Here is a 25,846-nt window from a genome sequence, read left to right as displayed (position 1 = left end):
GTGGCGAGCGGTGGTTGGCTGGTCGGAGGTAGGAGAGTCAGGGCTTGGGCGGCTGTAGGATTTCTCTGGGGAATGGAGGAGAGAGATGAGTTTATACAGTAATGAAAGGGGTATTTTGGGAACTTTACCCTATTTCCGTATAAATACAAGTTTGTTAAGTATTGTATTTTAGACATTGGGTTTAAAGATAAATAAAAAAAAAAGAGTTGAGCTTAAAGATACAAGTAATAGTACTTAGGTTTAAAGATAAAGGGGAGTAAACAAATGGGCCTAAAAATAAAAACCTCTTATAATTATACACCTTAATTGGTCAATAAATTCATGACAGCAATAATACCTTATAGGTTCCCCTACATTGCGTTTATATATCCTTTCTTGTTTTTTATTACGCCTATATACCCTATAATTTTTAAAGTTTGAATTTTAGTACCCTGTATCATGCAAATGTGAGAATTTTATCTTGAAAATCTTGATGTGTCAATCAAATGCGAACTTTAAAAATTTTTAAGTTGTAAGTTTGTTAAATTTATTGTTAAATAGTTAGCAATGCTCTTTCCTAAGTGCACAAAGAAAGGAAACTGGAACTCTCTTTCATTACTCGAACCTATCCAAATACTGTTTTCCAACAAAATTAGGATCGATTTAAACTAGAATCTGATAAAAGTCAGCAGCTTCACTCATCTACGCTCCACCCCCTCCCCCTTCCCCCCAACCTACTTAGCTATAGTAACACATACCCCTAATAGTAATCACCTAACCCTAATAGTATTTACCTACCCCAAACCAATGTTATAAATAACCCCTAAGTATTTGTTTGAGATCATTCCGTAGCAAAGAGAGAGAGAGAGAGAGAGAGAGACCCCTAAGTATTTGTTTGAGATCATTCCGTAGCAGAGAGAGAGAGAGAGAGAGAGAGAGAGAGAGAAATAAAGAAAGGAAGAGAGAGTAATTGAAATAGTAAGCCTTCGTAAAAGAGTGTACTAGTTTGTCGTAGAGAGAGTATTTGTATTAGAGAAAGTATTGAGTGTTGTACCACTAAAGAAATAATAAAAAAATATTTTTTAGTATCCACCACGTTTCTCAAATCAACAAGTAGCATCAGAGCCAACTTCACAAATCAACAAGTGGTATCAAAGCCTGGTTTAGGATGCGTGTATTTGTTTATCATATGCTCTATGGCTACCACTCCACATTAAAAAATAAGTTAGATTATCATTTACCCTTTGAAGTTACTAGATACTATTTACGAGTACTGCACTATTCACGAGTACGGTTACTATTTATAAATATGGTTACTGTTCATGTAAAATAGTAAAAGTTACAGCTCGTGATAGAAGCAAGGCGGTCAGGAACCGGCTCTCTCCTACGATGATCATATCGCCATTCTTGAAGGCCAAAGTTCATGCTCAGTTCGGCACTGTGAAATTGGTTAGTTAGGGACCAAACTTACGTGGAGATATTAAAACAGTACCACATCATGATGGCAGATCTGGCAAGTACAACTATTATATTTAAGAAACTCAACGGTAATAACTATAACTACTGGGACACGTGTATAAAGTATTATTTTTAAGGATAAGACCTCTGGGAGGTCATCGAGGATGCTGAAACTATAACACCTCGGGAAGCTGACGAGGCACTAAAGAAGTGGAACATCAAAGCTGACAATGTTATATATGTGCTGAAGACGATAGTAGAAGAAGATATCATAGACTATATGTGAGATGCTAGAACTCCGAAGGAGGCATGTGATGCACTTGTGATACTCTTCTCGAAGAAGAACGATGCTCGACTTCAACCCCTGGAGAATCAATTGATGACCTTGTAACAGAAGGATCTGACAATCAATCAGTACTTCAAGCAAGTAAAATCACTCTGTTCAGATATCACTCAACTAGATCCATATTCTAAAGTGTCCGATGCAAGGATGAGGAGAATAATCATCCACGGTTTGAGATCAAAATATCACGGACTCGTTGCTACTTCAAACGATGGCCGACTCAACCAACATTATTAGAGTTGGAGAGTTTGCTTGCTACACAGGAAATCCTAGCCAAACAAATGTCGGCGTTTAAATAAAAAGCGAAAGATGAAGCACTCTTCAGCAGCAAGGAGAGAGACAAACTAAGAGGCGTGAGGAAAGAAGAGTATGAAAAGGCTAGTGCAATGAGGCAGCCAGGACGACCATACACCAACAGAACACAACAGTGTGAGGAGCAAGGTGATTGTTGATCAAGGAGACCTAACAGTAGCTGCTACAACTGTGGAAAGAAAAAACACTTTGCCAGAGACTTTCACTACAAGAGAAGATCTGCAAAGGGCAATGCTGCAACATCGTGTAAATATCAATATGATGAAGAAGAATGAGATACCCAAGCATTCATAGTCATTATTAAAGATGTACCAGTCGACGAAGACGATGTTGCTGGTATGGCACTAACCTTGATTATAGAAGAATCTGAGTCTGCATTTGCAATAGTTTTAGATTGGAAAGAAATTAGCTATAATAAAGATTAGACCGTCAATTCTAGTTGTTCCAACCATATGACAAAAGATAAGGGGAAGCTTGACAACATGAAGGAGTATAAAGGTAGCCGAGAAGTTGTGATAGCAAATAATTTAAGATTACCTATCATACACATAGAAAAGACTGTGTTTACACCACGATACAACCCGAATTGGATATAACTACAAGATGTATACCATGTACTGGGTATAAAAAAGAACATTATATCTGTTTTCCAATTAACAGCTTTTGAAAACTATGTATTATTTGGGTCACAAGATGTAAAAGCCTATCAAAACTTAAAGCCACCAGGAGAATCTATCATAGGGGGACGGAATGTAAAATCTGCTTATGTGATGTCAACGGAATCAGCATACATAGATAAAGCTAGAAAGAATAAGACGTCTAATCTGTGGCATGCTCGATTTGGCTATGTGAGCTTCACAAGCTCAAGATTATGATGGAAAAGTCTATGTTAAAGGGTCTTCCACACTTGGCGATTTGAGGAGGGACCATATGTGGAGGTTGTTAGTATGGTAAGGCACATCAATTACCATACCAGGAGTCACAATTCAGCGCAAGGGATCTTTGGAGCTCGTGCACTCAGATGTATTTGGCCGAGTGAAGCAGGAATCAAAAAGGTACATGATCACCTTAATCGATGATTACTCAAGATATATCTGGGTTTATTTCCTAAAGGAAAAGTCTAAAGCACTCTCCAAATTCAAGCAAGTCCAAGAAGAAGTCGAAGGAGACTCGGCAAGAAGATTCATTGCCTACACACAAACAACGGGAGAGAATACACATCAAAAGAGTTTTACGATTACCTGAAGCAGCACAAGATTCAGCGACAACCAACGTGCCCAAATACTCCACAGCAGAATGGCGTAGCCAAAAGAAAGAATCATCATCCCGCCAAAATTTGTAAAAGCACGCTTCATGCCAAGAACGTGTCAGGACATTTTGGGCTGAGTGTATGAAGACTGTGGTGCACGTGATCAATCGGCTACCACAACCAAAATTGAAGCTCATATCACTATTTTAGAAGTTGTGGAATACCAACCTTACTATAAGTCATTTCAAAGTTTTTAGTTACGTATGTTATGTGTTCGTGCTTGATCACCTTCACAGCAAGTTTGAAAAAAAGGATGTAAGGTGTATTTTTGTGGGGTATGACAGTGAAAGAAAAGGATAGAGATTCTATGATCCCACAACTGGATGATAGTATACATCAAGAAATATTGTATTTAACATAGATTCATCTTGGTGGGCTTCATAAGAAGTTGTGCTACCAGATACTAAAGATCTAGAGGATTGGCTACAAGAGAAGGTAGGGGAGCAAAGTCAAGAAGAAGACTTAAGTCAATCAGAGAAGACATAATCAAGCTCTTCAACATCTTTAAAGGAGAATAATTCATAGAAGACTGGTGTTTATCAGACAACACCAAAAAAAGTGCGCCTGAGTCAGATAGAGGATATCAAAGAAGGACCAGTTGAACAACTTTAAAGATCAACAAGACCCAGAAAGTTGAATCCTAAGTATGCTCATGCTGCCATTATGGAAGATCTGAAGAAGTCATCTAGCTTTGAGGAAGCATACAAAATTGCTGAATGGAGACGAGCAATGAAGGAAGAAATTCAAGCTCTACAGCAGAACCAAACTTGGGAGTTGTTGCCAAAGCCTAAAGATGTCAAACATATCTCCTACAAATGGGTTTGTGGGTCAATTGAGAGATACAAAGCACGCTTAGTGGCTCGAGGATTCTCTCAACAGTATGGACTAGATTATGATGAGATATTCAGTCCAGTTGCCAAGGTAACAACAGTTAGAGTTCTTCTAGCTCTAGCAGCCAGCAAAAATTGGAAGCTTTGGCAGATTAATGTGAAGAGTGCATTTCTACAGTGAGGTGGATCGAGAGATTTACATAGAGCAACTCATTAGATTTGAGAGCAAGGAGAAGGAAAGATATATTTGCAAACTAAAGAAAGCTCTCTACGGACTGAAGCAAAGCTCTGGCAGCTTTGTATGGCAAGAATGATGAGTTTTTAATTCAAAGTGGATAGTCTCTTCCTCCTGTAGATTCTAGTTTATTTGTCAGCAGACTGGTAATAGGCTAGCAATCGTGCTAATCTATGTGGATGACTTAATCCTAACTTGAGACGATGAAGCGAAAATCCAGAGAACGAGGACAAATCTCTTGGTCAGGTTTCAAATAAAAGAGCTTGGGGAGCTCAAGAATTTCCTCAGATTGGAGGTCGACAGAATGAAGGATGAACTTTTCCTTTGCCAAGAAAAATACGCGAAAGACATGTTGCTCTAGTATGAGATGTTCAACTGCAAGTCAATCTCAACAACGATGGAAACAAATCTGAGACTGAGTGCACATGAAGGAAAAGATTTGGAAGATCCATCTACATATCGACAACTAGTTGAAAGCTTGATCTATCTAACGATGACAAGACCGGTTATTTCATTTGCGGATGGTATAATAAGACGATGCATGTAGAAACAAAAGAATCCTCACTTAGAAGCAATGTGAAGGATCTTAAGGTACATCAAAGGTACAATTAACTACGGTCTCATGTATAAGAAAGGAGAAGAATGTGAGATCTATGGCTATTGTGATGTTGACTATACTGGAGATCATGACACTCAAAGGTCTATTATTGGATATGTGTTTAGTCTCGGTTCAACGACTATACCTTGGTGTAGTAAAATACAGTCCACGATGTCATTGTCAACTATGGAGGTGGAGTACAGATCAGCAACAATGGCAGCTTAGGAAAGCACGTGACTTTTTCAGTTAATAAGAGATCTACATCAGTCCACAGACTTCTCAGTAACTTTACATTGCGATAATCAGTCTGCAATATGATTAGTAGATAATCGAGTTTTTCATGCTAGGACGAAGCACATCGAAGTACATCATCACTTTCTTCGAGAGAAATATCTTCAGGAGGAGATCGTGATGAAGCTAATCCGGACGAACGAACAAATAGCTGACATATTCACCAAAGCACTAAGTACTTTAAAGTTTGCAAAATTTCGAAGTCAGCTTGGACTTGTGGATAGAAAAGTCGCTGCTAAGAGAGAGTGATAAAAGTCAGCAGCTTCACTCATCTACCCCCACCTACCTAGCTACAGTAACACATATCCCTAATAATAATCACATAACCTTAATAATATTTACCTACCCCTAAACCAATTTTATAAATAACCCCCAAGTATTTGTTTGAGATCATTTTAGTAGCAGAGAGAGAGAGAGAGAGAGAGAGAGAGAGAGAGAGAGAGAGAGGAAGAAGAAGAAGAAGAAGAAATAAAGAGAGGAAGAGAGAGAGAGAGAGTAAGTGAAATGTTAAGTGTTTGTAAAAGAGTATAATAGTTTGTAGTAGAGAGTATTTGTATTAGAGAAAGTATTGAGTGTTGTACCGCTAAAGAAATAATAATAAATATTTCTTAATGTCCATCATCCTTCTCAAGTCAACAGGTGGTATCAAAGCCAGGTTCACAAATCAACAAAATCATTGTATATTTAACAGTAAATTTGATGAAAATCAAGTGTTTGCTTAACTGAGGGTATTGAAATGCAAATTTTTAGAACTTCAAGTTATGTAAGTGCTGCCAATAACCTGTGAGGTTGTATAAGTGCAATTTAGGGGAAACTATAAGGTATTTCACTGCTAATTATCCTTTCATTTGGGCTATTTTCGTAATGTTTTGAAATTAGTCCCTTAATTAATTGAAATTGCAAATGTTACTTAAATCTAACTATTACCTTAATGATTTGTTATATAGATTTAGGAAGGAAAACAGACGGTACCTAAATTTTTGAAAGCCATGCGGCATGGTTGATAAATTTATTAAACTAAAAAGGTGTGAATAGTCATGTCAAAATTAGAAGTATAAAAACATTGAAATCTTGCATTTTTCCCCCTCCCATCGGAACTGATTAATCTAGTAGATGTTGACATAAAAACCTATAGAATTGGCATTAAAAAAATCTATTGTTACATTATATTGGTATAGAAAATGACTGCCTGAGAAATTGCAAGTGTGCGGAAAGTAAAATATAATGATGCACTTGTTTGAAATATAAATAGCATACAAATACAATAACATTAACAGAGCCTACAAAACTTGAAGAGGCAAATAACAATTACCATCTTCCTGCTAAAATTCTAAAATTTTCCTCTTTAACTCATCAATTCTACACTCACCATAAATATTAAATTTAAACAAATTGTTAAGGGGGGAAAAATCACAACTTGCTACAATATCACTTCCCGTGGTTCCTGAGAAAAGGTTTCTTCACTTTCTGGGATTGTTTTATCGCATTCAGAGCTGTTGATTTAAATAGCTTGTGGACATCCCCTGAACTCAGTTTCTGCTTACCAGCTAGATTAGCAAGCTCACTTGCTGATGACTTCCTCTTGCCAGGATTTCTCACAAATGGAGTTGTTTTTCTTCCATTTCTGAGAAATGTATTCTTACCAAAATCCTTCGCAGTTGCCGTATCTGATGATGGTCTTTCTCTTTTGATGCCTCGTTTATCAGCAATAAGCCCCATTTTGGCCATCGAAACATCAAGACCAGGAAACTCAGACCCTAGAGAAGATATTGAATTAGAGACATCAAGAACATCAGTTTTATCACTAGCTCTCCCATTATTTCTCTTTCTTTTGTTTGAAGGTTTCTGTGAAGGCTCAGACTGTACTTCATGTCGAGAGTTGGATCCAAATGTAGCCTGAAACTCTTTGTAGATGGTTTCTTTTGATGCTTGGCTTCGTTTCCACTGCTCAGGCCGACTGGCAAATCTATAGAAATACGAAAGAAGAGGGGAAATCTGTTTAATTACATAGCAAATCATGTGGAGAGGTCGAGAAAATTGATAATATGCTTTACCCATCAATATCTAGTTTCTTCAAAAGATATGGCCCATGCTTAGTCTTTGAGAGATCAGATTGCACTGCCACTAACTCTGAGGCAATAGTCTCCTTCAGAGGGACATCACTAGCAGTGAAGCACTTCTCAACTGTAAATGAACTCGAAGGGTGCATGGCAAGCTCTGCGAAATTACCTTGCAATCTTCATACAAGAGAAAACAGGGAATGAAATTTTAGTATGAATCCCAGATTATCAGTACCATAAAACTTAATTCTTTGAATGATAAACCTTGCTCGGGATTATGAAGTTTCCATCCATCAGATTTTAAGGGAATCATTAAATGTCCGACTAGATTGATGTCTTACTTGGTGATGACCTCGAATTTATGCTTTGGAGAAGCTTCTGAGCAAAAAAAACTTTCAAGGACGCGGCATCCTCCAGCATCTTTGGCAGTTTCAAGGATATGGTCAATATCCATTGATGAAATGCTTGTACTGTACGACTGGATAAATTTCTGCCAAGAAAAATAAGAAAATACCCAAGACCCTTCAAAATCCAGTAACTTGTAAATTTCCTAATATCCTCAACAGTCCAAATAAAGTGACCCTTATCAGAAACAAAAGTGGAAGTAGAAAACTGCATGGTATTCATGCTTTTCTATGTTTTTACTTTTTATTTATAATGCACTGCCCAAGCTGAAATGGAGTAGATTTTTTATTGAGAAGCAGATCCAGTCAAATATTAATGACATAAAGATGTATAAAAGAGATTAAAACACACTGTGGATTTTTGACATACTTTTGAACATCTAAAAACGGTTTGTAACATCAAACACCCGAGTGTGTGCATCTTATCACCAAAGGGCCACGTCCAATGAGACTTTTGTCTGAAGTAGCTCTCGAGAAACAGTAAATGGGGAACAATGCAACTTGTAGATTCTGATTTTGAACTCACAGCAGCAGCAAGAGCCTGGCAACACTGGAGAAGATACAAGATGACAGAACAAAATAAGGTTAAGCTAATGTGTATATATATCTATAGATTAGTAAAAGAGGATAACTCGCCAATATTAAAGGTAATCCTTTGACACTGTCATTGAGAATCTGAGCCTACTATTTGTGTGATTAATGCCTTATTTTCCATACTATAAGTCCCATGATCTGATATTAAGAGGAGGTCTGAGTTAGGTAGTTAATATGTAATGAAGAGTACAGAAGAGGATTCACATAGCCAAAAAAGCAACAGGGAGAAAAGATTTTGTTGTTATTTCCAATTTTTTGTTACTAGTGTTGAACCATCCAGTATTCATAACTCTTTTTTTTCAAGGTCCAAATGACAACAAGAAAGGCTAAGAATTGTTAGCAGTCAAGATAATGCAGACAGTATTTTTAAGGTCTTACCAGATACCCATAGTCACGACAAAATAACACAACCTACTAAATTTATTCCATTTCAGTTTCATTCTCATTTTCACACTCTTCAACTTTATTGTGTCTCATTTTTTCTTTATTAATCATCTTCTGTACTAGCTTCAAACTTATTACAAAGTTGCAACTCAAGAAACTAAGAAAAGAATAGAAATTGGCAATAGATAGTTGTATGGAAAACCTCATGGATATTGATTTGGAGACGCTGGCATGTAGCTAAAACAGAAGCAACAACTCCTGGCTTCCCAATTTCCAGTAATTCCTCTAACTTTGATCCAAGCTCTTCCCAGATCAAAGCCACCTGCAAAGTGCATTTGTCAAGTTTGAGAAAGTACTGTCATCGTAATATCAAAGAGATATTTTTCAAGTTTCAAGATATTTCTAAATCATCTACACCTTTCCACAAAAAATGGAATTGGGTATGGAGCACATGGCTCATGAACAATGAGTGCATTGTTTATGTTGGCAATTTCTAACTAAGCATTTGCCAAAAGAGAGGCCTAGAAGGTAAAACAATTACCTTAATGGTTATGTTTTAAGCTCATGCGACTAAAGGGCATTCCTCCAGAGTTCAACAAGACATAAGAAAAGGTCAAGACTAGGGAGTCATAGTTTTGACATGGGGAATTTCAGTCAACTCTAAGACCCAAGATAATTAAAGGGCCACAGCTTACAGTCCACATTATTACATATTATATCAACGTTTCAACTACAGTAATCTGAACAAAAAAGACCGAAGTTAAGTTGGATCTAAGAATCAGTAAAGGTCCTTCAGTAGCATGGAGATGCTCAGCATGTAGATTTGCTTAACATTTTACTGAAATCTAGACAAAACTGAAGCATCCAAACGATCAAAACCGTTTGATATACTTAAAATACTCTTTTGACCATACAAAAGCTTTTAGGTAATAGTGATGAGAAAAGTACAAAAGAAACCACATACTTCATCTTTCGTCTTTGCTGAAGATACTAATGCTTGCACCACAAAATTTCCACAATGAAGAGATGATATTTCAAATAATGACCCTTTGAAGAGTTCATTGAGAAATTTATCATACACAGAAGCTGGTGCCACTTTGATTACGACCTGTAAGTAACCAAATTTTAGCAATTTCCTCCATGAAAAAAAATCAAGAAGTATAAACCAGGTTCAGCTGAACAGATATAATAGAAAACAAGTTCCTTCACATGAGAATGTTGCTTATGCATTGGCATAGACTTCATATAAAATAGACAGTTAAAGAAACTTCGAAATACAAGATAAGCTACTTATGAAAAACAATCTCAGCTAGCTTACAACATCATTCATTCATTGTCAGTTCTGAAGACCTGATACATATATTATTGCATTGACAAAAGAAGCATAAAATTTTGAACATTTGGAGTAGCTAGCTAACAGTAGATTGGGAAAAGACAAGCTCATTCATGGTTCCTAAATGTAAAATTTTCACTGTTTTACAAAAAATAGAAAAGACAGTTGGAAAGAAACTTAGAAACACGAGTAAAGCTACTAATACAAAACAATCGCAGCTAGATTATTATATCATCTGATTTTAGCCAATTTTGATTCAAAATTAAGTTCAACATTTTCTATCATCCAGTACTACATGCAATATAGCACAAATTAGGTAGACACTAACCATGAAGTTGTAAACTTGTAATAACACCGAATGTATCCAGAAACTTAGCAGTTTATCAAAATGTTAATTATAAGAATGTAACTACAATAATAGAGAATTGAAGAAGGAACCTCGAAGAGATGGCTGAAAGAAGTATCCTCTAATAAAGCAATAACGTGTTTTTTTCTTTCAGCTTCAATGAACATCCCTTCGGCGGTATCGTTCTCCTCACAGCCAATAATAGTCAGAATTGCATGCAATAACTCTCGATCATCGCCCACTAATAGCTTCAAGATAGTCTGCAAATGAATTTAATAGCAAATTATTTAAGATATGACCACAGTTCAACTTGTCAAAATGGTCTTGTACCACATTGATTCATGTAGTTAGTAAAGAAATGTATACCTGTAAAACGAAACTACTATATTTGTCCACTCTTAAAGTAGCAATCTCATCTTTGGCACATTTCAACATTTCCCTAACGAGAAAATTAAATACTGCTGTAAAGCAATGTTGAAAATTCTCAGTATTGTGTCCACTTTGTTGAGCTGAAGCAAAATTCAATCGCTCTGACAGAATAGCCGAAGGCTTCGTAACATGAAATTCTTTCGAGATGTCTACAGGAACACCCTTACATAGACAAAGAAGGCTGCGAAGGACGTGAGATCCATAACTACAGCACATGATTCTGATGGTATCAGTAACAACCATCTGAAATAAAGAACATTTACATATTATCAAACACGAAAAGAGACAAAGTAACCACCATACAATTAGTTAACTCACTGGTTATGTACCTGACATAATTTGTTCAATGTGTCTTCGATCATAGAAATAGACCCCTCGTCCTGGAGATGTTTAGCTAGAGAACTAAGAGCAGCCTCAGCAACATGGGACCCAAACTTATCCATCGCAATGGATGGAAAATCTTTGGCACAACTTCGAAGAAACGCGCATAGTTGTTCCAAATCACAACCTTCAACAAGAATCTGAAGAGTGTGACTGATAATCATGTCTGTTGCAAGCTCAACTTCCTTGCCTCTAGACTCTTCCAATGCATTCCCACAAATGGCAGAACGCTCCTCTAAGTCTACCTCGTTGCTTTCAAATAACCTTGCAATTTCCGTGAAGTACTTTGCAGTTTCAGGATCAACCCTTTTCCTGAACAATTAGTTTATCCACGAGCGTACATTACTCATTGTTCACTCACCTAAAGAATTTGTTATGGAATTAAACTATTTGATGGATAAGACCAAAAGTTGTGAAGACAAATAACTGTACAACCTCAATTTGATGGTAATAGGTATAGTTGTTGTACTAGTTTATGATTTCACTCCATGAATTCAAGGCAATAATTGAATAGGTAAGACTGCAAAGTTACATACATATCTACAGTGGGCTAAAGTAGTTTATTATGGTTTCAACCTCTTATGAGCTCAAGATGATAAATCAATAGGTACAAATCCACAAACTTTAAGGATACCACCAGAACACTAAGCTAGGTGTGAGTCGTTGCTTCAAGGGATCAGTGGGCTTCAAGAGCATCTGGGCTTTTATCCACCAGCATACATTACTCTAATCAAGTGCAAACGCCTATAGAAATAATTACTGTGTACGAGCTTAACCTATTTGATGCATAGAATCAAAAGCCATGGGGACGAATAACCGCGAACTTTTGAATCAATCTCAATGTGATGGTGATAGCTACACTTGTCCTACTTGCTTACAATTTACAATCCTTAAAGCTCAAAGTAATAAATAATTCAATGTGTATAAATTATCAGTCTTTAGATACATTGGACTTAAACTTGTATATGTTTTCAATAAAACAATTCAACAAGTACAAAGCTACAAACTTTAGCTGCATTTGGCTACAAGGAAATCATCAGAACACAAACCTGAGAGTGATTTGTTGCCTCGACGAATCACCCGGCTTCGCCGGCGTTGGGGATTTCATCTTCCATACAATTAGTTAACTCACTGGTTATGTACCTGACATAATTTGTTCAATGTGTCTTCGATCATAGAAATAGACCCCTCGTCCTGGAGATGTTTAGCTAGAGAACTAAGAGCAGCCTCAGCAACATGGGACCCAAACTTATCCATCGCAATGGATGGAAAATCTTTGGCACAACTTCGAAGAAACGCGCATAGTTGTTCCAAATCACAACCTTCAACAAGAATCTGAAGAGTGTGACTGATAATCATGTCTGTTGCAAGCTCAACTTCCTTGCCTCTAGACTCTTCCAATGCATTCCCACAAATGGCAGAACGCTCCTCTAAGTCTACCTCGTTGCTTTCAAATAACCTTGCAATTTCCGTGAAGTACTTTGCAGTTTCAGGATCAACCCTTTTCCTGAACAATTAGTTTATCCACGAGCGTACATTACTCATTGTTCACTCACCTAAAGAATTTGTTATGGAATTAAACTATTTGATGGATAAGACCAAAAGTTGTGAAGACAAATAACTGTACAACCTCAATTTGATGGTAATAGGTATAGTTGTTGTACTAGTTTATGATTTCACTCCATGAATTCAAGGCAATAATTGAATAGGTAAGACTGCAAAGTTACATACATATCTACAGTGGGCTAAAGTAGTTTATTATGGTTTCAACCTCTTATGAGCTCAAGATGATAAATCAATAGGTACAAATCCACAAACTTTAAGGATACCACCAGAACACTAAGCTAGGTGTGAGTCGTTGCTTCAAGGGATCAGTGGGCTTCAAGAGCATCTGGGCTTTTATCCACCAGCATACATTACTCTAATCAAGTGCAAACGCCTATAGAAATAATTACTGTGTACGAGCTTAACCTATTTGATGCATAGAATCAAAAGCCATGGGGACGAATAACCGCGAACTTTTGAATCAATCTCAATGTGATGGTGATAGCTACACTTGTCCTACTTGCTTACAATTTACAATCCTTAAAGCTCAAAGTAATAAATAATTCAATGTGTATAAATTATCAGTCTTTAGATACATTGGACTTAAACTTGTATATGTTTTCAATAAAACAATTCAACAAGTACAAAGCTACAAACTTTAGCTGCATTTGGCTACAAGGAAATCATCAGAACACAAACCTGAGAGTGATTTGTTGCCTCGACGAATCACCCGGCTTCGCCGGCGTTGGGGATTTCATCTTCTTGGATTCAAGATCCCTGCCTCCACCTCGACGCTGCTTATTGAACCTGTTACCCTTGCTGCTCTTCCCCCTTCCTTGCTTTGATGAATTCTCTTCATCAAAATTGGTTCTTCTCTTCTTATTACGGTTTTTAGCCTGATCCATCTTCCTTCTCTTTGACAAATTCTCCTCTTCAGGGAATCGTGTATCGGCAAAGAAAGCCCTTGGAAACAATAAAACGAAGAATTTAAAACGAAATAGAAAGAATTTGATGCTTACAGAGCTGGGACCAAAGAGGGGGAGGGTTTTTTTTTTTTTTTTTTTTTTTTTTTTTTGCCCCCTACGTCTAAAGCCCTAATTTGCGTTGGCGGTATAGGGTTGGCCCGATCGAACGAAATAGAAAGAATTATAAGGGTTATTTCCGTATTGGTCCCTTACATCTTTAACATTTTGGAAACTAGTCCCTCAAATCAGTTGAATCGCTCCTTGCTCCAAAATTAGGGATTGGGATCCTCCACTAAGACATAGTGCCTCTTAATATCTCCTAATGCATCTCCACCTTTCATTACATAGTACATCCTCGTATTTTGTGCTTATGCACAAAATAAAAGATGAAGATGCATTAGGAGATATATTAGGAGACACTATGTCTTAGTAGAGGATCCCAATCCCAAAATTAGTCCCTCACAATCATTAAAATCGCTGCCGCGCCCCCAAAATTTATAACTTGAATCGCTGATCCCTCCTATCATGATCAGCTGCAACAAAATATTTTTTGCCTAAAAGACCATTATTACCTCGCAATGAAAATGCCATAAATGACCCCTTTCATAGAAAAATACATAACGATTGGGGTAAAAGCATCTCCAACAGCCTCCCTATCTCATGTCCTAGACTAAATATAGCAAGTAGGAGGGGAAAAAAGTTGCTCCAACAGGCTCCCTATGTTGGAGACTAAATATAGGAAATAGGATTTGGTATTCCAAATCAATGATAACAAAGTGACTCCATCTATTTAATCTCAACATAGGAAGCATGTAGGGCAACTTCTCCCCCCCCCCCCGCCCTACCTACGCTCTCAGGTATTTAGTGTAGGACATGAGATAGGAAGCCATTTGGGAAGCATTGTTAGAACACTCTATTTTATAGGATGAGAGATTTGCTCCTCAAATATAGGGAAAACCTAATACCACTCTTGGAGATGCTCTAACTTCCCAAACGCCTTCAAAGGCAATACTAGGTGACTAGTTCAATGGAGAAACGCCAGCACACCGCCGCAGCTCTAATCTCTTAGTAGTCTCCTTCATCGCTTCGGTCGCAGCGACTCGCCGGACATTAGAAGGCGGAACCTTTCATCCAAGAGCACGTTCGTTGTGAATTCAGTGTATTTGTTTTTTGGTGCATGGATGTTAATTTGACATCTAACCCCGTGTTTCGAGTAATTTGGGCATCTTCAACCTTTCTTAATTAAGGTCGAAATACATATGCTATGTTAGTAGTAGGAGGAATGAAACAGTACAGTCATTGGAAATTGTTGAAAAGAGCATATAACCTGCAGTGTGTTTTCACCTCATATCTAATGAAGTTATTCGGAGGAGCGCTTTAATCAACCACCGCTTTATTGTAGTAGAACTTTCGCGATTTTCTAGCTGTTTTCACGTCTATATTTCTACTTCCTTCTTTGCAAGTACTAGTTTTTACACACGTGCAATGCACGTGATTTGATACCATGATTAAGTATTTTTGGCAGTTTGTGCTCATTTTTTTTTCTTTAAACTCTTACTTCCCGATTATTTTTTTATGTTTATTTAAATGGGATACACCCAATTTAAATTTTCATGTTGATATTTGAATTGACAAAAAAACAAATATAATATAAAAATAATTTGAATTTTCATATTATTTTTGACTGATATGAAACTAAGCTTTATTTGAGAAAGTATAGCATTGCAAAGTGAAAAATATTAAAATAGTGTTATACAAGGAAGGTGAAATATTTAAAACTAATATAGCAAAATGATTGATTTAAAGTATGTTAAAACGATGCAAAAGAGAATATGAAGTTTATTCCTAAGCATTGATAGACTTCATAAAAAAATATAAATTAAAGATTAATGCTAACTCTAGTATACTTTTATATGATAAAAACATCCACATAAGAATATAAAAGTACTGAAAAAATTTCATGAAACTCCCTTCTAAAGATTCCTAATTTCACTCAAAATAATTAAATTATTCTATAAAATATTCATAAAATATTGTTTTTATTTCTTCTATTTTATTTTTTATTGAGTTAAGATCAATCCTTCTTCAGGTTTATCATTTATCATTTCTCGGACAATTCTAGAGTATTGTCTTCATCATCTACATCAATTGTGACATCAGGCTAATTTTGTATTTTTTTTATGCTATTATCTTTCATGGGCTCGTTAATTTTTTATCATCTCATTTAACTTTACAAAGAAGTCAAATGTACTTATGACGTTTAACACAAACTGCTAAAAATATAGACTTTGATTTTTTTTCTATTTCAATGAGAATAAATATTAATTTCATATATATAAAATTATTTGTGTTCCTAATTTATTACTTAAATAAATAAGAAGCTATCTCTTTATTTTCCTCTAAAATGAATTCTTCTAATGTGCATCCAATAAGAATTTCTGTTATTTCAATAATATTACCTTTGCTCTATTCCTGTCATTTTCCATAAAGATCTAAACTAAATACCTGCATTATTCATTACCAATTTCTCTTATGTCTTCCATGGAGATTTTTTCTTTGATTAGGATAAAGTTATTAATTTTTTTTTAATGTAACTCATTCAGTGCTTCATTAATAGATATGTCTTATGTTAATGTCAATTCAAGTGATTCATTGACGTTTTCTGAATTTTAGATTTATTTCCATCACTTTCCCATTTGCAATGGAAATAACTCAATTCTTTTAAAGTTATCTCTAAATATTCTAATAGTTTCTCCATATGTAATTCCTTGTATTCTTTTACCCTATAAATATTATTAACGTCAAAGATTAAAGTTTCTAAATTAAAATCAATTAATGCTAAGGTATAATATTATAGTGTTTTATCATTTCTATGGATTTAAACATCTATCAATTAATGTTACGAATGTATTTTGGCTACCCCAACTTATTACTAAAATTATATGAAATTACTTTAATTTATATAGTGCCGATAATTTTTAATCTATAATATTTTTAAAAATTGGATCCATTAAACGGATGTTTTTAATCAATTCTTATTGTTTTTGTTTACCAGTATCAACTTAGAGTATTCTTAGATGCTGAAAATGGATAGTAAATCCCTAAATTAAAAATACCAAACAATTACACTTTTCTTTGCCAAGTTTTAAAATTTTAGCCCATTTTTGTGGTTTTGAACTTTGAGGGTGTGATTTATAATTTTTAAAATTTTGAAACAGTTTTTAAAAAAATTTACTTATAAGTTTGGTAGTTGTAAATTCTGTGTTTCATGTGTTGGTGGTAATTTTTTAAATGTTAGTATATTTCTTGTAACTCTAAAATTTTGAGGGTGTCTTTTGCAATTATTAAAACTATAGATTAATTTTGAAAAATATTAAATTTCAGCGGTCTACCAATCGACGAATTTGATGTGTGCTAGTTAAAAATTTTGAAAATTTAGTTTTTTTTTACGATTTTTAAATTTTGAAGGAGTTTTTTAAAAATTTTGAGGTCAATTTTGACAAATTTTAATTTTTAGGTGTCTAAGAGTAATATCTTGAATTCATCTTATTTTATTTACAAATTTTAGAATTTTAGGGTGGTTTTTTATAATTTAAACTTTTGAAGGTGTTCTATAAATTTTGAGATATTGAGGGTGTTAATTAAAAAAATTAAATTTAAATATCAAAAATTTTAGGTGTATCATGGTAATCTCTTGAATTCATCTGTGTTGTTTGTAAGTTTTAAAATTTTAGAATTTTAATGTGTTTGTCTGTAATTTTAACTTTTGAGGGTGTTTCTATAATTTTGGAGACATTGAGGTGTTAACTGTAAATTTTAAATTCTTTGCAAACTGATGTTAAATTTTTAATTTCATGTTTTTAAATTCTTTGCAAACTGATGTTAAATTTTTAATTTCATGTTTTTTATTTTAAGTTTTGAGACATTTGGATGAGTTTTATAATTTTAAACTTTTCAGGGTCTTTTCTGCAATTTTAAAACTTTTTATGGTTTTTTTGTAATACTTCATGTATTATAATATGTTATCTACTTATAATTTTTTTATCTCAACAAACTAATATCATTTTTATGTTTTATATATTTTATTAATATTAGTTTTTTTAAATTGTTAAGCTAAACATGGTTCACATAAGATTAGGATAAGATATGATTATGATTAGGATAGATTAAGATATAAATAAAATATTCAAAATAGTGAAGAGTAATATTGACCATTGAAAATTATAATTTGATTATAGATAAGATAGTTCAAACTATAAAAGGGTATATTTGTCTAAAAAAGATTTTCCGAACTCGTGCTTTTAAAGGGAGTATGATTAGTTTTCTTTCTAAATATTAGTTTTCTTTATGAGAAATTTAGGGGTGTTAAATGGGTGGGTTTGGATATTAAATGGGTGGGCACGTTTTGCTCATTTACCCATTTATGGCCCATTTAATATTTTCTAAATTGACGGGTTTTTGCAAACTATAGTAGCTATGTATATAATACTTTTGGGGTATGTTTTGCCCATTTTAGACCATAAATGGGTAAACATGTTTTGCCATTTGTAATCAACCATCATTTGTAGTTGACGCATAATTTATTTTTCAGTTGGTTTCCAAATTGCTTGTTCACGAAACAATTTTATTTCACAAAACTCCAACTCCACTCCCTTAATGAGGAAAATTATGTTCTTCATCCTCCCACACAACCGATGCTATTTTGTAAATATCAAAAATAATGTACATAATTAATTTTTAGGCCTCTTCAGAAAAATTGTGCTAAAAATAAAAACTTAAGAAAATGGCGCACGATTATAAGAGGACATAAATCTAATTCCATAATTCAGTTAACATCCCACTCAAATATCCAGAGTCTAAGTTAAAAAAGTGCGCTCCTTAACTTAAAATCACAATAACAAGAAATTTACCCCAAATCAAAGATCAAAACATTGCATTGTCACGCTAAAACTTATATATACACACTCAAATTCCGTCTAGGATCATAATATATATTTATGTGACTCTCTCTCTCTCTCAAGTTATAACTTATAAGTATATTATGTATATACAATACATTTTACATATAATATATAGTTGTATATATATACACACTCTCTCTCTCTCTCTTAGCATAGTATAGATTCTAAGATATAACAATATAATATAAAACAATACTATATAAGATATTATATATAGTTATATAATAATTTGTAAGTATATACTAATACATACTTATATAAATATAATAAGATTAATCTAATTATTAGCATTTTTTTTACCAAAAAAAGGAAAAAAATGTAAATGACTGGGTCGGCCCGATCGTTTTCATATGTAGAGATTTAGAGTTAATTGTTAAATTCTTTTTTTTTTCATATGTAGAGATTTTTAGTTAATTGTTAAATTATGGTTTTTCATATGATTAACTGATTATTAATAAAAAAAATTTTTATCGTTTTAATTTCTATGATTTTATGTATTTGTAAAAAAAATAAAAAATCAGGCCGACCCGGTGCCGGACTTGCTCAGCTCAGACCCGGGGTCGGGCCCGATTTTCTGGTCCTTTTGGACGGGCCTATCTATTTGTACTTCTTTCTTTGTAAAAATTAGTTTTCTTTATGAGAATCTTTCATATCTTTTCTTAAGAACAATAGAAAATTTTTGGCGCTAAATGAGGACCACCAACCGTTGTAACTAACTTTTCCAAAAACGAAATACAAGCGCTGTTCCCCTCCTGTCTACCCTTCCAACCTCAAGTTTTCAATCACCGTTAAAAAAAACCTAGGGAAGCGCATAGGAGGAAATCAAAAAAAGAAAACACCAACCAAGAAAAATGACGGCGTCGGCCGCCGCCGCTCGTAAGAATCTAATCATCGGTGGCTCCTCCTCCGTCCTCCCTTGTCCTCCCTCGTCGCCGCAGTCGTCGCCACCGGTCCACACCTCCTCCAAATCCTCTGACACCCCCTCCTCCGACGCTGTCCAAACCTCCTCCAAATCCATCGAGATGATCTGCACGACAACCGACTACAAATCCACCTGCCAAAAAAGCCTCTCAAAAGCCGTCAAGTCCAATGACCCCGACCCGAAAGAACTCGTCAAGGCCGCGATCTCTGTCATCTTCGATGCGATCGGTGCGGCGTTCAACAGAACACAGCAAATCAAGACCACCGACGCCCAGATTTCCGGCGCGATGGAAGACTGCCGCGAGTTGTTCAACAGCTCGAAAGACGAGCTGCATGCGTCGCTGAACACAATCGTCGACAGAGGGGTGGACCAGATACCAGAACAGGCGGATAACATACGGACGTGGCTGAGCGCCGTGATGGCATACCAGCAGACGTGCGTGGACGGGTTCCCAAAAGGAGAGCTGAAGGCGAAGATGGAGGAGGCGATGAAGCAGGCGAGGGAGATGACGAGCAACGCGTTGGCGATCGTGGGGGACGCGGCAAAGTATTTGGGGATGTTGAGCGGGGATGGGGTGATCGGGAGGAGGTTGCTGGAGGAGGAGGAGGAGGAGGCGGAAGCGGAGGAGGAGTTGCCGGAGTGGGTCCCAGATGGTGATCGGAGGATGGTTAAAGAAGGGAAGTATGAGGTTAAGTTGAAGGCTAATGTAACCGTTGCCAAGGATGGGAGTGGGCAGTTCAAGAGTATATCGGCTGCGCTTGAGAACATGCCGAAGAAATATAAAGGAAGGTACGTACGCCTGCATCTCACTTTGTGCATATTTGAAGTTTTGTGTGTTTTTGTTGGATGTTAGCTATGATTAGAATTTAGACTTAAGATTTAGGGTTAATTACAACAAAGATTACAGACTAAATCGCCATTGTGATCATAATCCTAACCCATAAACCAAACAATCGATAACTTGCCTTCAGACTAAAGGGGCACCATCGATCAAACTCAATGGTCAGCCATGTACCTATAATCTATAAACTCATGATTTATACTTTTACAGATGTACGTATATGCATCTAACTATTTCAAATTATTTAGGTATGTGATCTACGTGAAGCCAGGAGTTTACGATGAGACGGTGGTCGTCGAAAGAAATATGGAGAATGTAACCATCTACGGAGACGATCCTGCGAAGACAATAATCACGGGGACGAAGAACTTTGTTGACGGCACCAGAACTTTTCAGACCGCAACTTTTGGTAAGCGTCTATACTCCAATTAATATTTTCTTTATTTCATTATGCTTATGCGAGCCATCAGCAATAAAGTGGCTGTAGTTTAGTGGTTAGAATTCTACGTTGTGGCCGTAGAGACCTGGGCTCGAATCCCAGCAGCCACATTTATTATCTTTTATTGTAAAATTTTAGGTAGACCCCGCATTAACTACGGAATTCTATCCCCTATCACAATTTCCCGCTCCGTCTTCCTCAACTGCAACATGGAAGGCTTCCAGGACACCCTCTACGCCCAAACCCACCGCCAGTTCTACCGCGGCTGCGTGATCTCCGGCACGGTCGACTTCATCTTCGGCGACGCCTCCGCCGTCTTCCAAAACTGCCTCCTCCTCGTCCGGCGCCCTCTAGACAACCAACAAAACATTGTCACCGCTCAGGGTCGCATCGACCGTCACGAAAACACCGGGTTTGTTCTCCACCGCTGCAAAATTTTGCCCGACCCGAGTTTAAAACCGGTGGTTAAAAACGTCCGGTCGTATCTCGGCCGGCCGTGGAAGGAGAACTCGAGGATTGTGATCATGGAGAGTGAGATTGGGGAGGTGATTAGTCCAGAAGGGTACACGCCTTGGGAGGGGGAGTTTGCACTTAAGACCTTGTCTTATTCCGAGTATAAGAATTCTGGGGCTGGGGGTGAGGTTAAGGGCAGGGTTAAGTGGGCTGGGGTTAGGGTTATTGAGAAAGAGGATGCGGAGCTTTTCGCTGCAGGGAATTTTATACAGGCTGGGGATTGGGTTAAAAAGACCGGGGCCGGGGTTAGCGTGCCCATTAGATTGAGGCTGTACGATTGATCAATAGAATGTAATTTAACTCGCAATGCATATTTTTCTAGTTTTACACATTTGTAAATAATCTGTAACAAGTTAAAAATGATTCTATCGACGAATTGACGAAAACCCAGTACCGACACTTGATGAATTGCCACAAAGTTCATGAACAGATAATTTCTTAAAAGTCAGTGGGCAAGAAGTACAAGAGTCTGCTCATTTCCCTGAATTCCGCAACCGCCAGAAGGCAAATTAAGAAAATGAAAGTTCGCGAAAGAAAATGTTGGAAGCAGAGAAGTTTTCAAGTGAAAATATTGAAGAGAAAACCAGAGTGATGCTGGCAGTCGCTTAGAGGCGACCAATGACAGCTTCGACCTCAGCAGGAGAATAGAGATGATAATTCGGAGCAACTTTTGCAATGTCAACATTGTTCGGCGTCACCTGATCAAAATTAAAAGGAAATGTTATCAGAATCAGAATGTAAAAAAGGTGACATTTTGATGACGATGATATCTGGTACCTTTTCCTCCATCACTTGCTTCAAGATGGAAAGAGCTATCGTTTCAGCTTCTTGAAGGGTTAACTCCTGTAAAGGAGACAGCAAATTAACAATGCTCTCAAACACAAAATTATGGCGAAAGAATGGAAACAGGTTTCAGTATAATTGAGGATTTATGGCGTATACCTTGTTGTATTGCTCCTGGAGAGAGCTATCAGCACCTTCGGAACCTGAGCCTATTGCTTTCGCATTACATTGCCAGAAAGTACCTGATGGGTCTGTGTAATACCTGCAAAGCATTTGGAATCAGCAATACTGTAGATAAATATGAACCAGTAATTAACTAAAGATACTTCACCCTGTCATAATATATTTCATAGTCAGTTTCAAAAAGGGGTATGATGGTTTAGAACCCCCCAACCCAAGTTACAATGTAAAGGTAAGGTCAATCAAAAGGAGAATGAATGCACAGCATCATATACGGGGTCGAGCTATAGAGGAGTGTTTGTTTTAAAAACACTTCGTAGCCTTATATCTGAAAGACTGGACACGTGACATGACTCCCTAAGGTACTCAAGAGGATGATAAGAGAGGTGAAAATTTTCTTGTTAAATGGAAAAACAAAAGTCCCAGCGGATGATTGATTTAAATGTCATATCGCTAATTGAGTACCTAGGAAAATTTTGTGGGTACTACGGAAAATTCAACTATCAATAGTAACATACCATGTCAGAATTTTCAATCATCGCCTTGTCGGATTTGGATGCATTGGAAATACAAGTAGTTGACTTTGTTCATTTACAAACATGTAAGGGCATTTATGTTTATTCATATAGTCTTAGCAACAAATAATAGAAAAATTATTTTCCCACTATGTAAAGTGATAGTTCACTCCGTCGGTGAAAGTAAAAACAATAAACTGTAGTTCCAGCGTAAGAATAGTCCAAGGTACAACATTATATAAGTAAACTATCCGACATACAATTTAAAGTGCGAGTAACTTTTCTACTCCTTATCGAACATGCGCAACTTTTCAACTGATAATTCAAACAAAAAATTTACTCCCAAGTATAGCATTTGCTTAGTCCACTAAATAAATGCATATATGGCTTGCTACTAGAGGTCATAGCAGATCTGCTATACTAATCTTCATATAAAACTTACAATTTAAAACTCATGACTCTTACCAACTAACTGGAGTTGGGTTCATGTAGCAACCAAAAATTATAGTAGTAGCTTAAACTCGAATAAAGGATTCATGAGAAAGTATAAGAGGGAGGTAGAGGGAGGAAAGTACTTACAGGCTCGGTCCATTCTCATCATGCCCAGCTATCAAAAGTGATACCCCAAAAGGTCGAGACTGTAGAAAAGATCATAATAGATGGAAAGGATTTGATAAGAGCATTGATAATTCAATATTACAAGTAACTAATATAATAAAATGAGAAAACTACATAGAAGGGTAGAGACTAGAACTTAAATGCATGTTATATTTGTAACAGTTAAAATGGGGCCATTATGGAACAAGATCTGAAAGTTGAGAAAGCTCTAGAAGAACACTGTGAAGTAAAGCTATGCAATATAACTAAAATTTTGACAACTTCTGAAGAAATAGAACATGATGGTTTACAAAAAGAACAATCACTAAATTCAAATATCCCCACACATTCATTCACTCAATTATGTTGACAAACAAGAACCAGCATACATAAGGTGAAACAGCAACAAGGGATCCACCACCCCTGGGGCAGGGAGAGGGCCATGTGGGGTTGGATGATAGGTATTTGTGAGTGTGCGCATTTGCGTGATGACATAAGAGAAGTTTTGAAGTATGCTAAAAAGATGATGTTGCATGCTAATAATAAGATGGTTAAGAATGGTGAGAAACAGTCCATTTCATGGAAATTGTTGTAGATGTTGCATGCTAAAAAGAAGATGGTTAAGAATGGTGAGAAACAGTCCATCTCACTGCAGAAGACAAATAAAGATGATGTTTGAATAATAGCAATGCTTACCATAGATTCTTCATCTCCTTCACCAAATCGAAGAGCAAGATCACATATAGCCTGTGTGGTTGACTCAACCGTCATAGGTTCGCCATATGAAAACCTGTGATTCTGATAAGATACGATTTTAACGTCAGAAACTAAGACATACAAGGATAATTGCACACATGGAATTTTCTTGAAAAATATAATAGCACCTGAGTTTCAACGCGAGAATGCTCAACCAGAGTCCGCGCATCAGCAATCAATCCGCTCATAGCACAGCCTATGTGCTCATCAATTTCCATTATTTTCTCTACACCGCGCATCAGCAATCAATCCGCTCATAGCACAGCCTATGTGCTCATCAATTTCCATTATTTTCTCTACACTGCTCGGTTCCTAGAAAATAGAGGTAGACACAGCCTATGTGCTCATCAATTTCCATTATTTTCTCTACACTGCTCGGTTCCTAGAAAATAGAGGTAGAGTTAATTAAGACTCCAGGAGTTTCCAACCAAATATAACAAAGCAGAACAGTCATAAGCAGATGGTAAGAAATGAAGAATAATCCTGAAATGTCACACATGTAAACTATTAGCTAAACTGGAGCCTGGACCAGAGATTATTATTTGAATCAGGATTCAGACAAGAAACTTTGAAGAAGGCAAGGATTAACTTATATGTTCGTATCCTACATCGTATAAATAGGATACAATTAACTGCTGGGTATATGCATTACGCACAGAAATGAATCCAACTACATATTCTATTGAGTAGTACAAGAGCTCATATGAACTACAAAAGATTCCATGAGTTAGTCTTTATGGAGCACATCTTTCATGCATCTGTTAGCTTGAAATGATAAGATCACCAGCTCCTGTGAAGAGACTGCCAACAAACCAAATTCAATTTTTTAAAGTAGTGTTATTTTCTTAAAAGGATATAAAAGATGTAATTTGTCTTCAGATATGAAGTAAAAGTAGAAGTAAATGGCTTAACTCAATATCTTGACAGCTGGTTTCTACAATGAATATGAATTGTTGGTGTGACTGTGTTTAAATTATATGAGAAAATAAATGGAAGTTGACAATACCATTCAAATAACCATTTAAACAATGGACAAATACCAATAGGAAGTGGATGTTAAGTGTATGATTTACATCCACAAAATGTATAACAAGTGTAACAGTGTTTATTAAAACATAAATCATACGATCGGGTACAAGTCAGAATAAATGTACGTGTATCTTCAAGAAGCGTCCGTGACTAGTATGATAGGTGTCAACAGAAGAACGTCTTCTTGATAGAAGTACATACATAACATAGGTTACTCTTGTGCATGTTCTCAAAAGAATGATGTGATGCCATGGTTTGTGATTTGAATTGGCAAAAAAGGGGAAAAATGACTCTTAAAATATTCCCTTAGAAAAATCATACATTGAAGTTCTATTTTATTGCAATATATACTATCTAGCGCCGCTATCATCTTTGGTTATTAATCCATGCTAGCAATTAAGTTAATTTAGAACAACAACGAATAGTAGCTGAACGGAGCACGCCCGTATTTACAAATATTAGTAGGTACTCAAATTGTTCCTTGTACTAATCGGGCAGGAAAAGGAAGCAGAAC

The 25,846-nt window shown here is 36.2% G+C and overlaps 4 protein-coding genes and 1 non-coding gene across 8 annotated transcripts in view; 3 read left to right on the top strand and 2 right to left on the bottom strand.

Annotated features, from left to right (window-relative positions):
• Positions 4,065-4,412, top strand: LOC109847923 (uncharacterized mitochondrial protein AtMg00820-like). The gene has a single exon (XM_020417154.1). The coding sequence runs from the start codon at positions 4,065-4,067 to the stop codon at positions 4,410-4,412; it is 348 nt and encodes a 115-aa protein (XP_020272743.1).
• Positions 6,566-13,925, bottom strand: LOC109848857 (pumilio homolog 23). 2 transcript variants are annotated; one of them, XM_020418566.1, is made up of 11 exons: positions 13,590-13,925; positions 12,336-12,394; positions 11,235-11,598; positions 10,843-11,148; positions 10,569-10,736; positions 9,762-9,905; positions 9,000-9,119; positions 8,190-8,369; positions 7,757-7,905; positions 7,410-7,592; positions 6,566-7,321 (listed from the first exon to the last, which is right to left on the bottom strand). In XM_020418566.1, the coding sequence occupies exons 1-11, from the start codon at positions 13,734-13,736 to the stop codon at positions 6,784-6,786; spliced, it is 2,358 nt and encodes a 785-aa protein (XP_020274155.1). In that variant the 5' UTR covers positions 13,737-13,925; the 3' UTR covers positions 6,566-6,783. The 2 variants fall into 2 exon arrangements, with proteins under 2 accessions (XP_020274155.1, XP_020274156.1); XM_020418567.1 differs by lacking the exons at positions 11,235-11,598; positions 12,336-12,394 and adding an exon at positions 12,430-12,793 and having other exon boundaries at positions 13,531-13,923.
• Positions 19,627-21,776, top strand: LOC109848630 (putative pectinesterase/pectinesterase inhibitor 45). Its single transcript, XM_020418241.1, has 3 exons — positions 19,627-20,468; positions 20,769-20,929; positions 21,062-21,776. Exons 1-3 carry the CDS (start codon positions 19,780-19,782, stop codon positions 21,751-21,753), a joined length of 1,542 nt encoding a protein of 513 aa, XP_020273830.1. The 5' UTR covers positions 19,627-19,779; the 3' UTR covers positions 21,754-21,776.
• Positions 20,998-21,069, top strand: TRNAH-GUG. The gene has a single exon. It is a non-coding gene; the product is annotated as a tRNA-His (tRNA).
• Positions 21,855-25,846, bottom strand: part of LOC109848629 (proteasome subunit alpha type-5) — a 5,171-nt gene continuing 1,179 nt past the window's right edge. The window contains exons 4-10 of one of the 3 annotated variants that reach the window (XM_020418240.1): positions 24,640-24,685; positions 24,432-24,499; positions 24,244-24,345; positions 23,530-23,588; positions 22,415-22,517; positions 22,250-22,315; positions 21,855-22,170 (exon numbers count right to left, since the gene is read on the bottom strand). In XM_020418240.1, the coding sequence (XP_020273829.1) occupies positions 22,078-22,170; positions 22,250-22,315; positions 22,415-22,517; positions 23,530-23,588; positions 24,244-24,345; positions 24,432-24,499; positions 24,640-24,685 (537 nt within the window). In that variant the 3' untranslated portion in view covers positions 21,855-22,077. Of the gene's footprint in view, positions 22,171-22,249; positions 22,316-22,414; positions 22,518-23,529; positions 23,589-24,243; positions 24,346-24,431; positions 24,536-24,639; positions 24,686-25,846 lie in introns of all 3 variants that reach the window. The other 2 variants (XM_020418238.1, XM_020418239.1) reach the window with 2 other exon arrangements.

The sequence above is a fragment of the Asparagus officinalis genome, chromosome 7, assembly GCF_001876935.1.
Source record: "Asparagus officinalis chromosome 7, Aspof.V1, whole genome shotgun sequence".
Taxonomy (NCBI): Eukaryota; Viridiplantae; Streptophyta; class Magnoliopsida; order Asparagales; family Asparagaceae; genus Asparagus; species Asparagus officinalis.
Note: the sequence above shows the minus strand (reverse complement) of the source record. Positions and strands in the feature narration are given on the sequence as shown.